This window comes from Podarcis vaucheri, assembly GCF_965113315.1.
Source record: "Podarcis vaucheri genome assembly, chromosome: 3".
NCBI classification, from domain to species: Eukaryota; Metazoa; Chordata; class Lepidosauria; order Squamata; family Lacertidae; genus Podarcis; species Podarcis vaucheri.
The window spans coordinates 85,824,819-85,837,406 of NC_138761.1; the positions used below are offsets into that span (position 1 = coordinate 85,824,819).

Here is a 12,588-nt window from a genome sequence, read left to right on the forward strand (position 1 = left end):
TGCTATGGAAAATGTTTGCCCTTGACCGATGTACTTCATGTTCTTCCTAGCCTCTTAGTGGTGTACTAAGCACACCCAACATCCCATCTCTAGTCAGATTGATGAACCAATGCAGGAAAGTGGTGTATTGGGAAGATTAAGTGGCCAAATAGGATACAGCTTCTTGACTTCAACCATAGAAGAAGAAGAAGAAGAAGAAGAAGAAGAAGAAGAAGAAGAAGAAGAAGAAGAAGAGATGTTCTGCAGGAGAGATGCACAAGAAATAGCAGCCAGGATTCACTTAACAGGGCTTTCCCCCCACCCCAAAATCAGTTGCTGGGGTAGTCAAGAGAACCTGCAGAACAGCATATAAGGGGAGGGAGGGCAGAGGGGATTGTTCCACCTGTCAAGCTGCAATGCTTGCTCTGACAGCACTTCACCATAGCATGATGTCGAATTCTACCCAGTGTATTCAATATTAATTGACTATGGTCACTGGCATTTTTGTACCTCTTAAAGCTGTCTAACTCATATCCCTCCCTAGGATCAAACACCTGCCAACAAACAACTCTATGAGGATGTGGATATTCCCAAAGCCTTAAGGAATCAATTTAGACTCTATGGATCACCACTGAACTTTTTGAATTCTCAACCCACTCATCACCCTGTTTTCATTCTCCAAACCCCCTCCCCCCCATTTTGCAGTGCTTCTGAACATGATAATGCCTTTTGCGTTTTACCAAATGCTAATAATGTTGGAGCAAGGGGGAAAGATACCCATCTGCACCAACACATGATGCCCAGTGCTGAATTTATGCTTTGAACATAGCATGGAGCTGACTTTCTAACCTACTACCCCCCCCACACACACCTTAAGAGTTTGCTCCCCTCTCTCTTGCTATTTATAGAGTGCAATCAAACATTTTTTTCTACTTCTTCATTATTAGGCTAATGAGGCCTAGGTCTCTTAACTTCTTCCTATGATTACTCCAGCTGGTTATATATACAATCTCATGTATACTGGATTATATTTATAACAATTGCAAGACTCCACAGAAAATCTGAAGGCAGCCCTGTTTAGGGAAGTTTTTAATATTTAATGCTGTATTGTTTTTAACAGTCGATTGGAAGCCGCCCAGAGTGGCTGGGGAAACTCAGCCAGATGGGCGGGGTATAAATAATAAATTATTATTATTATTATAAAATCTCTAAGTTCAGACTTACTGCTAATATGTGGGTTTTTTACTGAACGGCATGAGGATGAGGTTGGGTGTTTTAAATGATGCTCGTGCTCAGTGGCCTCTTAAGTTAAGCCACAATTAGTTTATGTAGAGCAGAAACTGAATTTAGTTCCAAGTAGAGGTGCTAAAGATGGAAATTTAAACTATCATTATGTGCCAAAAAACATTCAAAATGGAAACTTCTCTTTAATTGAGGGAATTCTTAGTTCACAGTTAATATTGATCAGCTTTCCTTGCTCATGGATGTGCAAGTTGGTCCTGTTGTGTTTGGGATTTTTTTAGCTATGCAAACAGCAGCTGCAATATCTAGTCAAATACACATTTGGTCCTGCAATTTACAACAACATCAGAATTTCTTTGGTCCATAATAGATATGAATATGTCCCCCTCTATCTTGTTTTAACTATATTGGAAGATGCTTATTATAGATTAATAAATCACCACCTCTGAAATCTTTCTTCCTACGAAAGATTTAGTAACAAATTAACCCTCTGCCAGAACGTCTTACTGTCAAGGTAAAATATGGCCTGAAGCAACAATGGATGAGATTTCTACACTGCCTATTGATGAATAAACTTTGAAACATGCAGTCTCCATCTGGAGACTCAGATATAATATGAGTTTTGAGTTCTAGGGAAACATATTATTTTAATTAAAACATGATTGGGTCCATGGATAAGATGTGTTTATAGTCATCTGCAATACATCATACCTGGCTCTTTTTTAAACAGAAACAAACTCAGGTGTTTTGATTTTTTTTTAACCATCTTTTCCATTTTCCCAGAGCTTGGGGATTTTTTTTCAATTTTGCTTGTATCTTATTTAATATTTATGTCACAGCCAGATCAAGACTATGTATGGATTGAAAATTGTCCTGGGTACGAATCTTCAAACCTTGAGAAAACTATTTCCATGTAGCATGCACATTCCCCCACCCATCTATGTATTACAACACACTGGCTCTCTACTGAATTATGCCATGTTCCAAATTCACCTAATTGCTTAAGTAATTCAACAACCACAAGCTATATTATGTCCAAATTTTAATTAATAAAATTTCTTCATAAATCACTTACTGGGAATGTGGGTTCATTTTCCTTGTGTGTGCTTTCACTCTTTATTTTTTCCTTTGATTTAATTCAGTTATGTTTAACACATCTTTCTTGATTACCATTGTTAGCATGCTGTAGGGCAGATTTTGACTACAGTTTAAGAATGTAATAATGTCACTGCAAATTTACCTTCAAACTTCGTTCTCCATTAGTAATCCCAGTACCTGGAGTGATCTAAGTTTGTAAAGCTGATACTAATGGTGCCATGTCATATGTGAGAAAAACACTGTGTGGGTCACAATGCATTATCCACACAAATGGGACTCTAAATTCTTGTATCAGCTGCATTTTAAAATGACAGTCCCCATGCAGCGCAAGATGAATCATGGCCCAAGTTTGAGAGGACACTAAGCAACCCTGCATAACCTCAAATATGTCTATTATCTTTGTACTGGGGATGTATCACATGTTAGATGTTGATTCACAGAGGTAGAGAGAGAATATGCTTGCTGCCCTCAAGCACAAACATACCCCAGTTAACCCAAACAGAAGCTCTGAGAAGCTGCATGTTGTGGAAGTCCCATAGCATTCCTAACCTGATGAAGACGGATTGATGCTTTCACAAACAGGTATTTGAAGCTTAAGCTGAGGTGTTTAAGCATCTCTTAAGCTCTGCCTTCTTCCTAGGAGGAGACTGAAGTCTGTATCGTCAGCCCCAGCCCTTCAGAAGCACACTGGGTGTGCTGACATTTCAGGAGCTCTGTTTGCTGGACAGCTCCCTTACCAGCTGCTGCAAAGCCACAGAGACATGGAGCAAACCTCTCCTATTTTTGGTCTGTGAGCCATTTGTGTGCGTGTGTGTTTTAAAGGAAACCTTGTTGGGATCTAGATCAGCAGCACAGTGGGGCCTTCAGGGCAAATAAGGGAGCAGAAGTCCAGGGCCCCAGAATAAGCAGGAAGGGACCCAAACACAGCAGGGCTGCGTTATCACATTTTGAAATAATACACATTATCATCTAAAGGTAATTTGGGGGGTGGGTGGAAGGAGTGTCAAAAATTAGCTAACTGCACCATTTCAGGGAGATGCCTTTTAACCTGCCCAGCTGCTTTTCTGAAGCTCATCCTCCTCCTGTCTCTGCCATCAATGGTGTTAACTTTTTGATGAAAAGGAAATGCTAAGATCATTTTTACTTGTGACTTAATAGATAATCCCCACCTCAGCTCTGATCAACCCAGTTCCAGATGTGACCCAGTCCAGAAAAATCACATCAGCTGCAACTTTCAGATCAGCTTGCAATAAGGTTGGAGACCTTAAGAGTACGATTCTGTAGGTTTGCTTGGAAGTAAGCCGCACTGTGTTTGATGGTTCTTACTCCTGGTCTAGCTTAAGTACACCTTTATCAGGTAGGTGTATGTGCCACTATAACCAGTGAAACTCATTTCCTAATGATTTCCATCTGGGCATTCTGAATGGGAATTAAGTTTTGCTGAAAACAGAGGTGCCAGGGTATGATACTCAAACCTTTCACTCCAGAAGCAGCACCACTGGCTTACATCAAAACAAAGACTTCTGTTTGTGAATTGCACCCTAAGCCCATCTAAGGGCACATGCATGGATTTAAGTGGCTCGTGGATTTTCCTTAGAAATGTGACGAGACAAGGGAGATAACTTTGGATATTTTACTGTGTTGAGACAAGCAAGGCTCAACCAGTTCTAACTATATTATGGCTTACGGTCCACAAAAGTCCTACAGAATTTTGGGAAAGGAGAAAAAAAGCAGCTGCAGCAATAAACAAGAGGGTGAGCAAGGGAAAGAGGAAGGGCAAAGTTAAACTGCTTTCCTTTGGTGCTGAGCTTCAGCAGGCAGGAAACCATACTTTACACTGAAAGAACGACGGGGGGGCTTGCTAGAGTTTCTTTCTGAGCACGAATAAAAGGGCCCCTTCACAATGCTGTCCGGACCAAAACTGTTAACCTGCCCTGGTTGGAAAGTGCAACAAAGGGTGAGCCTGGAAGGTGGGGTGACACTGAGGCTACTCTGAGGCTCCCAGGCAAAAAGGATGGCCACAGACAAGGCCATGGTATAAGATGGTCTGCGGCTGCTCTGAGGAACAGAAGCATCAGGGAGAGAGCTGGTTCTCTGGGGTGCCTTAAGGAAACCCGAGGGCAGTTTTGTAACCTAAAACACAGCTCCTGGCAGCAGTTAACCGCTGATGGAGAGAGGGAACACATTTCTACCGAACTAAGGGCCGCTTCACGGATTACTTTTAAGTGCACCTAGAAAGCATAACATGTGAAAGCAACAAAGGGGAGCTGTGATTGCCTACAGTTCAGTGCTGAGTGCACACACTCCATGCCCACTGCCAACTTCAGTGCAAAAATTCACTTGGGCTCGGAATCGAATCTCACCTCTCTGCTGCATCGTGGATCACTTGCCTTGTAAAGGTGATGACGGTAGATTAGGGATGTGCGTGCGCCACGCATGCAATACAGAAATCCGGGAGGAGAACGTTCCCTCTCCACCCTGTTTGCTCGCGTCATTCAGGCAATCTGTCGCCCACTAATGCAAGCGCCCACCCAAGCCTGTGGGAACGAGCCGGCACGTGGCTGCCGCGAACCTCCAACTCGCCACTTCTACCAGGATCCGTCCCTTCTTCGCTTATAGGGTGGAGCTCGGGACTTGTGCAATCGCATTCAACCCCCTGGAACTCGGTAGGAGTTAGTTACTCCTGAGCAAACGCGTTGAGGGGGCAGCCTTTTCTCCCGAGACGCAGCGCAATAATGTTTTAACGATCGCATTTCGGACTGTAAAAAACCCACATCGTAAACGCGTAACAGCACCACCTGAGTAGTCCATAAAAGCTCGCGGCTCTGCAGTCAGCACGCCGAGCTGTTTCCCAACTTGCCAAGATCGGGCGGTGGGAAAAGATAAAGGCTCGATTTTGATGATCTTCCGGCGTTTACTGACCGGATCATAGAATTGTAGAGGCTCATCTAGTCGAACCCGCTTCAAGGCAGGAATCTGCAGCTGTCCCAAACAGGGATCAAACCCGTAACATTGGCGTTATCAGCACCATGCTCTAACCCAGGCATCCCCAAACTCGGCCCTCCAGATGTTTTAAGACTACAATTCCCATCATCCCTGACCACTGGTCCTGTTAGCTAGGGGTGATGGGAGCTGTAGTCCCAAGACATCTGGAGGGCCGAGTTTGGGGGTGCCTGCTTTAACCAACTGAGTTCGGAAGATTGCTTGACAGACACACACACACACACACACACACACACAGGTTGAGCACTTTCTAGGCGACAATAAATACAGTGGTACCTCGGGTTACATACGCTTCAGGTTACAGACTCTGCTAACCCAGAAATAGTGCTTCAGGTTAAGAACAGTTTCAGGTTAAGAACAGACCTCCGGTACGAATTAAGTACTTAACCCGAGGTACCACTCTATTGCTTTCCTACTTCTGCCAAAGGCAGCCTAGCTGAGGATATCCCGGGGGCCCATAGCCCTCTCTCCAGTCTGGTTCCATGGCGTTTTTGGACGCCCCCCGCAGCCCAAGAAAGAAACCCTCCTGCCTTTCTCAGCCTGTTGATTTCAGCCAGACGTGCACTGTTGCTGCGTGTGAACAGAGCTCAGGAGGAAGGTCGGGTTCTGCACGTGCGATGCAACCACCCTCGAAGGGAGGTTGCGATCCGCGCACAGCTGCAGAAAAGCCCCAGCGGCTCTGGTTTCCGAGTAAAGGCGCGCAAAGAGCGGCGCCGCGCACGCCGTCTTCGTTCGCCCATGCAATTGTTTCTAACGGCCAACTGCTGTTATATATTTGTTTCCATTGCAAACCGCCTTGGTCTCCAAAAGCAGCCCAAAATGAGAGGAAGTCGACATAAAAACGCAGAGAGCTTAGAGCTTGGACCTTCTAGCCAAGGCTTATGAGGCGCGCGGCGCCCAAGTAGGTTGCGAGCGAAAAGACAGAGGAATCCCAAACGTGCTTACTCAAAAGTAAGTCTCCCTAGACTCTCATATAATGGGGATCGGGTGTTTCGTGTCAGAGAGAACGAGGAGTATTATTAAGCTTCTGTCCTGGGTACATGCTCTCTGGTTCTGCCAGTCCCCATAAATGCCTGTCATCAGACTGCAGATTTCAAAGCGCGGGTGGGTGGGCAGAGGAAGGCGGAATGCTTACGTTTGCACTCGGCGTGAGTGCAAACCCTCCGCGGCTGGAGATAAAAGCAGTTCCCATTCAGCCGATGCTCTTCGGGGAAGACTTTCAGAGAATTCCCCCTTCCAAAAAACAGCACGAGCAGCCGCCCGATTCGCGACGCTGCCCAATTAAAAGCCGAAGGGCTTGGAGTCGAGCCAGCGGAGCCAACGGGGTAAAGTTGGTTTACATCAAAGCGCAAAGGACATAATTGGACTGTGGATCAGGCAGGAGCACACAAAAAAGAAAAGAGCGATCCAGACACGACAGCAGTAGCCCGGCTGGATCACAGAAAGGACCCATCTGGGTCCAGCGTCCTGCAACCCACAAACAACACGTGAGGGCAAGAGACCTCTCCCGCGCGCGACACTGCTCCTGACTCTGGAGGCTTCATTTAGCCACGATGGGCTACGGCTAGGAGCTGTGGATAGACCTACCCTGCACCAAGGAGCCCTCAACGCCAGGGGCCATTTCGCCCCATCTAACCGCAGCGACCTCTTCGTGGCTGGACACCATCCTCCTCCTTTTGCCCCACCTTGGATGTCGCTGGTGCCCCATGCTGCTGGCAGTACGTCAGGCGTCCGCGTCCAAAGAAGGCGCAGGCAAAGAGACAAGGCGAACTAGCGATCCCAAGCAAGTCCGCTTCGGTTCGAGGAGAAAGCTGAACCTCCAGTGGCAGGTGTGGTGGGAGGGCGCTAGGACCCGGCGGGATCCTCTCGGGGCCGAGAGGGGCGGGGCGGGGCGGGGCCGAGAGGCCGGCAGCCGGAGCTGGGCGAGAGCGGCCACGAGTTGCCGAGGTGGGCTCGCGCCGAGTGGAGCAGAGCTGCGGCGGGCGGCGTATATATAGCCGAGGCTGGCGCTGCGCTCGCTCACTGAGGCGCCGGCTGCGTCTGCCGGGAGGACCCTCGCTCTCCTGGCCTGGGAGAGAGAGAGACGGACCCGGGGAACATTTCCCAACACAGGGGTCGCCTCGCCGCCTACTTTCCTTCCGTCCGCCGCCTGGAAAAAGTTGTTGGGCGAGGCGCGGAGAAGAAGAGAAGAGGCTTCTGGCCGCCAGTGGCGCCGTTTCCCGCCCTCCGTGTGGGTTCCTACTCCCGCCGCAGCCGCTCCCAACTTCTCCGTCCGCCGGCTTCGCTGCTGCCGTCGCGAAAGTGGGAAGATGCTGCCTCGCCTCCACCAGGGCATGGACTGCCGCCGCCACCACCGCCACCCGAGATGGCCTCGCTTGGAAGCCCGCACGTGCTGAGGCGGCGGCGGCTTGGCGCCGGCAGGAAGGTAGGCGGACGGGCGAGCGCGTGATGGCGGCGGCGCGAGACCCCGTCCGCCCGGGCGCGGGAGGCGTCCCCATTGGGTGAGCCCCGCGCGCATGCCCTCCCCCGCACACCCGCCCAGACTCCCGTCTGCCAGCTCACATTTGGCGCGCGGACTTCTCTGGAGATGTAGCGTGCTGTGAGGGCGCTGCCCTCTTCCTCCTCCTTCCTCCTCCTCTCGGCAGCCCCGTCGGTCCAGAGCCTCTGTGTGGAGGCATGGAGCAGCCCAGACCCTGCCCAGCCTCCGTGGATGTGTTCCACACCAATGACTCCTTCCACCATGCCAGGAACTGCAGTGGCGGCGCAGAAGAAAGCGCCGCCTACCAAGATGGCACCCCGCTCTCCTGGAAGGTGGTGCTGACCATCATCTTGGCCCTCATCACCTTGGCCACCATGCTGTCCAACGCTTTTGTCATCGCCACTGTCTACCAGAGCCGCAAGCTGCACACGCCGGCCAACTATCTCATCGCTTCCTTGGCTGTCACGGACCTCCTGGTGTCCATCCTTGTCATGCCCATCAGCACCATGTACACTGTGACTGGGAAATGGACCCTGGGCCAGATCGTCTGTGACATCTGGCTCTCTTCGGATATTACTTGTTGCACTGCTTCCATTCTCCATCTGTGTGTGATCGCCCTGGACAGGTACTGGGCCATTACCGATGCGGTGGAGTACTCTACTAAAAGGACTCCCAAGAGGGCGGCTGTCATGATTGCCCTGGTGTGGGTCTTCTCCATCTCCATCTCGATGCCCCCTTTGTTCTGGCGCCAGTCGAAAGCTGAAGAAGAGGTGGCCGATTGCGTGGTGAACACAGATCACATCTTGTACACCGTCTACTCCACGGTGGGGGCCTTCTACTTCCCCACCTTGCTTCTGATCATCCTCTATGGAAGGATCTACGTGGAAGCCAGGTCTCGGATTTTGAAACAGACACCAAAGAACACAGGCAAAAGGTTAACCCGAGCCCACCTAATAACAGATTCCCCGGGCTCAACGTCATCAGTCACGTCCATAAACTGCAAGGCTTCAGAGGCTTCTAGTGAAACGGGGTCTCCTGTGTACATGAACCAAGTCAAAGTGAAGGTGTCTGATGCACTGCTGGAAAAAAAGAAGCTGACTGCCGCCAGAGAGCGGAAAGCTACCAAGACTTTAGGGGTTATTCTAGGAGCCTTCATTGTGTGCTGGCTGCCCTTCTTCATCATCACCTTGGTGTTGCCTATTTGTAAAGATGCTTGCTGGTTTCACATGGCCATCTTTGACTTCTTCACATGGTTGGGATATCTTAACTCCTTAATCAACCCCATCATCTACACCATGTCCAATGAAGACTTCAAACAGGCATTTCATAAATTGGTACGGTTTCGGTGCACAAGCTGAGTATTGAATGCAGTTAAGTTTAATTCTCCAGGGCAGGAGGGCTTGAATGCATTTTGTATGTCTGGTTCTGCAGGTAGGTAGATCATTATTACCATGTTACTTCGTCTCTGGAAAAATGGTACTTTGGATGGCAGAGTTTGGTGCAGAGGAGAACCATGCAAGCCTAGTGTAGCTTCCCTTTCAGAGTGAAAGTAGCTTCTTTCTGAGCCTTGGTTTAAAAATGCTGCTGCATCTTATTATACTCCTATTAACAATTGCTGAAGGAAAGTAGTTTTGGCCTTAAAAAAATGATTGTTTCTCCTGGATTATGCCTTGTAGACCCACTGTGGTAGGAATTGGATTGCTTTGGGACAACTTCTTTGGAGACGCCTCCATCCAGCGTGACTGCACTTGAACTAAAAGTTTGTCATCCGGTCTCCTCTGCTAGGAGACCTTTGCCTCTCAGCCATCTGTGTTTGAAAGCCTTTCGCCAATGTTTCACTCCTCTTTTTCCCTGCTAGCTTGCTAATTTTAAAGACTATGCAGAGTGGACTGCAAATGAATTGCGCATGCTGCTCAAAACCTTACTTGTCCTACAGAGCCAAGACCTTGAAAGAATAGGCATTGACAGTCTGGCGAGAACTGTCCCTGACTTGTTGATAGTAAATGGGTTTGAGGAACATTGGGGAAGCAAATCAAGTATAGGAGGAGACAGGGGGATCAAATGAGAACTCAGTGTGAGAAAAGCAACTCATTCTTGTTTGTGTCTTTTCTGTTTAACAACTTGTCAGATTGTAACCCACAAATCAAACAGTGAGTGTGAGTGTGTGTTTTCACATGCATGTCTGCCTGCAGAGTTGAGTGCCAAAGCTTGCAAGCTGCTTCCATTTTTCATTTTAGTGCTATATGTTCCTGACATTTTGCATATTTGAATAAGTGACTCACACACAAATCTCTTGGTAATATGTGTGTTAACACATACAGGCTGTTTAAACCTAAATCTGCTTTTGCTCACTAACCCAGTTTTGCTGGTGTTTTAATCCTTACATTGATGCTGATTATGAAGCCATCATAGCTAAAATGACACATTAAATCAACCATCTTAGTTATTTTCTGAAAAGGACTTTTGCCCACCAAATAAATGCACAGCAACTTTCCTTTGCACTGATTTCACATGCATATTCCTCCCATTTCAGCTCTCCAGGTTACCAGTACATTAGGTCCATTACGTAGGGTACTGTCTTCCCCCTCTAAAAAGAATAATACTTGGAACACTCTCTAGTAAGAAATCTTATGTACAGTTTTCTTTTTCTTCATCATTTCACTCCATTCCCTCCTCTGTGTGCCCTTTCATTAAAAAAACTCTGATAAGCAGCTAGAAATTAATTTAACTCCAGCAACTTCTTATTATTAACACTGTCTGCAGTAAGACTCTATCTTCAGCTTCAGTATTTGGAGAACTATAAAGTTCCCCAATTGTCTGCCTAATATCTGGGTGCAAAAAGGTCAGGTTTTATATAGTATTCCCTGCTTTGAATAAGCATAGTGCTTAGAAAATCCAGTTACATCTTCCTGTATTATATAATACATGCAAGAAAGTCTTCTGGTTTTACATGTCCCACGTTTAAAAATAGTGAAACCTGTTTTAATAAGAACTTCACCAGGTGGGAGGGTCCTGACCCCAAACCCCTTCAGAATAAAGCTTTTTCCTTCTCCTCCCCAGTAGGCTTTTGTTCAGATGTCAAATGAAGAATGGCAGTAACTGTCTTTTGCAGATATATTTGTGCATCCAGAAATGTTCATTCTTAGAACTTCCAAAATGTAAATTGTTAGCTTTCAGCAAGGGTAAAGCAAGAGGATAAATATAAAGGTGTATGTAGCCTAAAGGAGGCTTGCTATACATGGAAAATCTGTACTTTACAGACTTGTACACTGTCTGTAATACAGAGTATACAGATACACATGCTAGTGCTGTTTCTTATGAAAGAAATGTTCTTATGAAATATCTTATGAAAAGACCTGTTCTGTGCATCTCTTTCCCCATTTATCTGTAGAATCAAGTTGCTATTACAAAGACACAACAGTTCTGTTGTCTAAAGTCCTTGATGCTGCAGAAATACCAGCACATGTGTGTGTAAGTTACTAAGTTCAGCCCAAATTCAGTTTAATGACTTTGGAAGAGAAGCTGTTCCAGTATTTGCTAATATTGGGTGCAAAAAGAGAAGTTTAAGCTATGAACCTTATGGTTTTTCACAAAAAGTCTTCAGAAGTTCCTGGGGTTTTTTTACCATTATGGGGAGAGTAGCCAGAAAAGCCAGGTAGTGTGTGTTCCTTATACAGGGTGAGTCCTTTAAAAGAGGCCCCATGGATACACATGTTCCATGGGGCCTCTTTTAAAAGACTCACCCTGTATATATCACAAAAATAGCTGAATGCTACCCACCTTTTAAGCCTGCCAATCAAATATAAAACTATTGCATGAATCACCAATACAGCACCTGTGGGTGCCCACGGGGCCTTTCCATGTGCCCTCAGGTTTCTGTTTCCTCTGCCCCACCCCGCTGAAATTGGTCTTGAGAGAAACATCTTTTGGAGAAGAAGTATAGCTCAGTGGTAGAGCATCTTGCTTTGCATGCAAAAAGTCCTTAGGCATCTCCAGGAGTAACCCCTGCCTGGAACCCTGCATAGATGGACCAGAGTCAGCTTCCTGTGTTCCTACTGTAGCCAAAATAAAGCTTTTCTCAAGCTCTACTGCACCCTGTGTAGCAGGGGGATCTTTCTCCAGGTGTGACCCTAGCACGCCAAAAATGTCCCCTGCGTCACAATTAGGCTGGAAAGAAAATTATTATATTGACTAAAAGAGAAGGCTTCTCACAAGCCTAATTAGAATGGAAGAGGGATTATTTTGAGGGGTAGGTTGCAGCTGCAGAAGGAAAGGATCACCAAATTCCCCAACAGTTGCTCCCTCATTACAGTTAGGCTTGGAAAATACCTTCTATTGGCTTCAATAGAACACTTTCCCCAGGTATAAATGTTGGGTATGGGCCATCTTCTTGGATAGTGCAGCTCAGGAAGGAAGTTTAACTCTCTAGGAAGATATCCTGCCCCCAAGCTCTAGCCTAAAAAGAAGCAAGGCAATTTTTCCATGCCCAATTGCTAGCAGTGGGAAAGCGAGTGTATGTCTCTCTCTGTGTGTGATTGTCATCAATGTGGTTGCAGTGTGTGCATGGTTGTGGAACATACCAAGTTGCAGTGCATTCATAGTGGCAGCAACACTTCCTCTTTTTTCAAATATGCTCACAGGTTTGGAAAAAAAATGGTGACTCTTCCTGTGATGGGAGGACCAGCCTGGTGTGGAACTTGGATATAGGGAGAAAAATCTCTTTTCCATTTATCTCTTGATCTACATGTGTCTTCTCACAAATTTCAGATATTTGGGTCTTGTTTCTT

The 12,588-nt window shown here is 46.8% G+C and overlaps 1 protein-coding gene across 1 annotated transcript; it reads left to right on the forward strand.

Moving 5' to 3' along the window:
• Positions 1–6,481: 6,481 nt before the first annotated feature.
• Positions 6,482–11,498, forward strand: HTR1B (5-hydroxytryptamine receptor 1B). Its single transcript, XM_082218356.1, has one exon. It carries the CDS (start codon positions 7,999–8,001, stop codon positions 9,157–9,159), a length of 1,161 nt encoding a protein of 386 aa, XP_082074482.1. The 5' UTR covers positions 6,482–7,998; the 3' UTR covers positions 9,160–11,498.
• Positions 11,499–12,588: the final 1,090 nt, after the last annotated feature.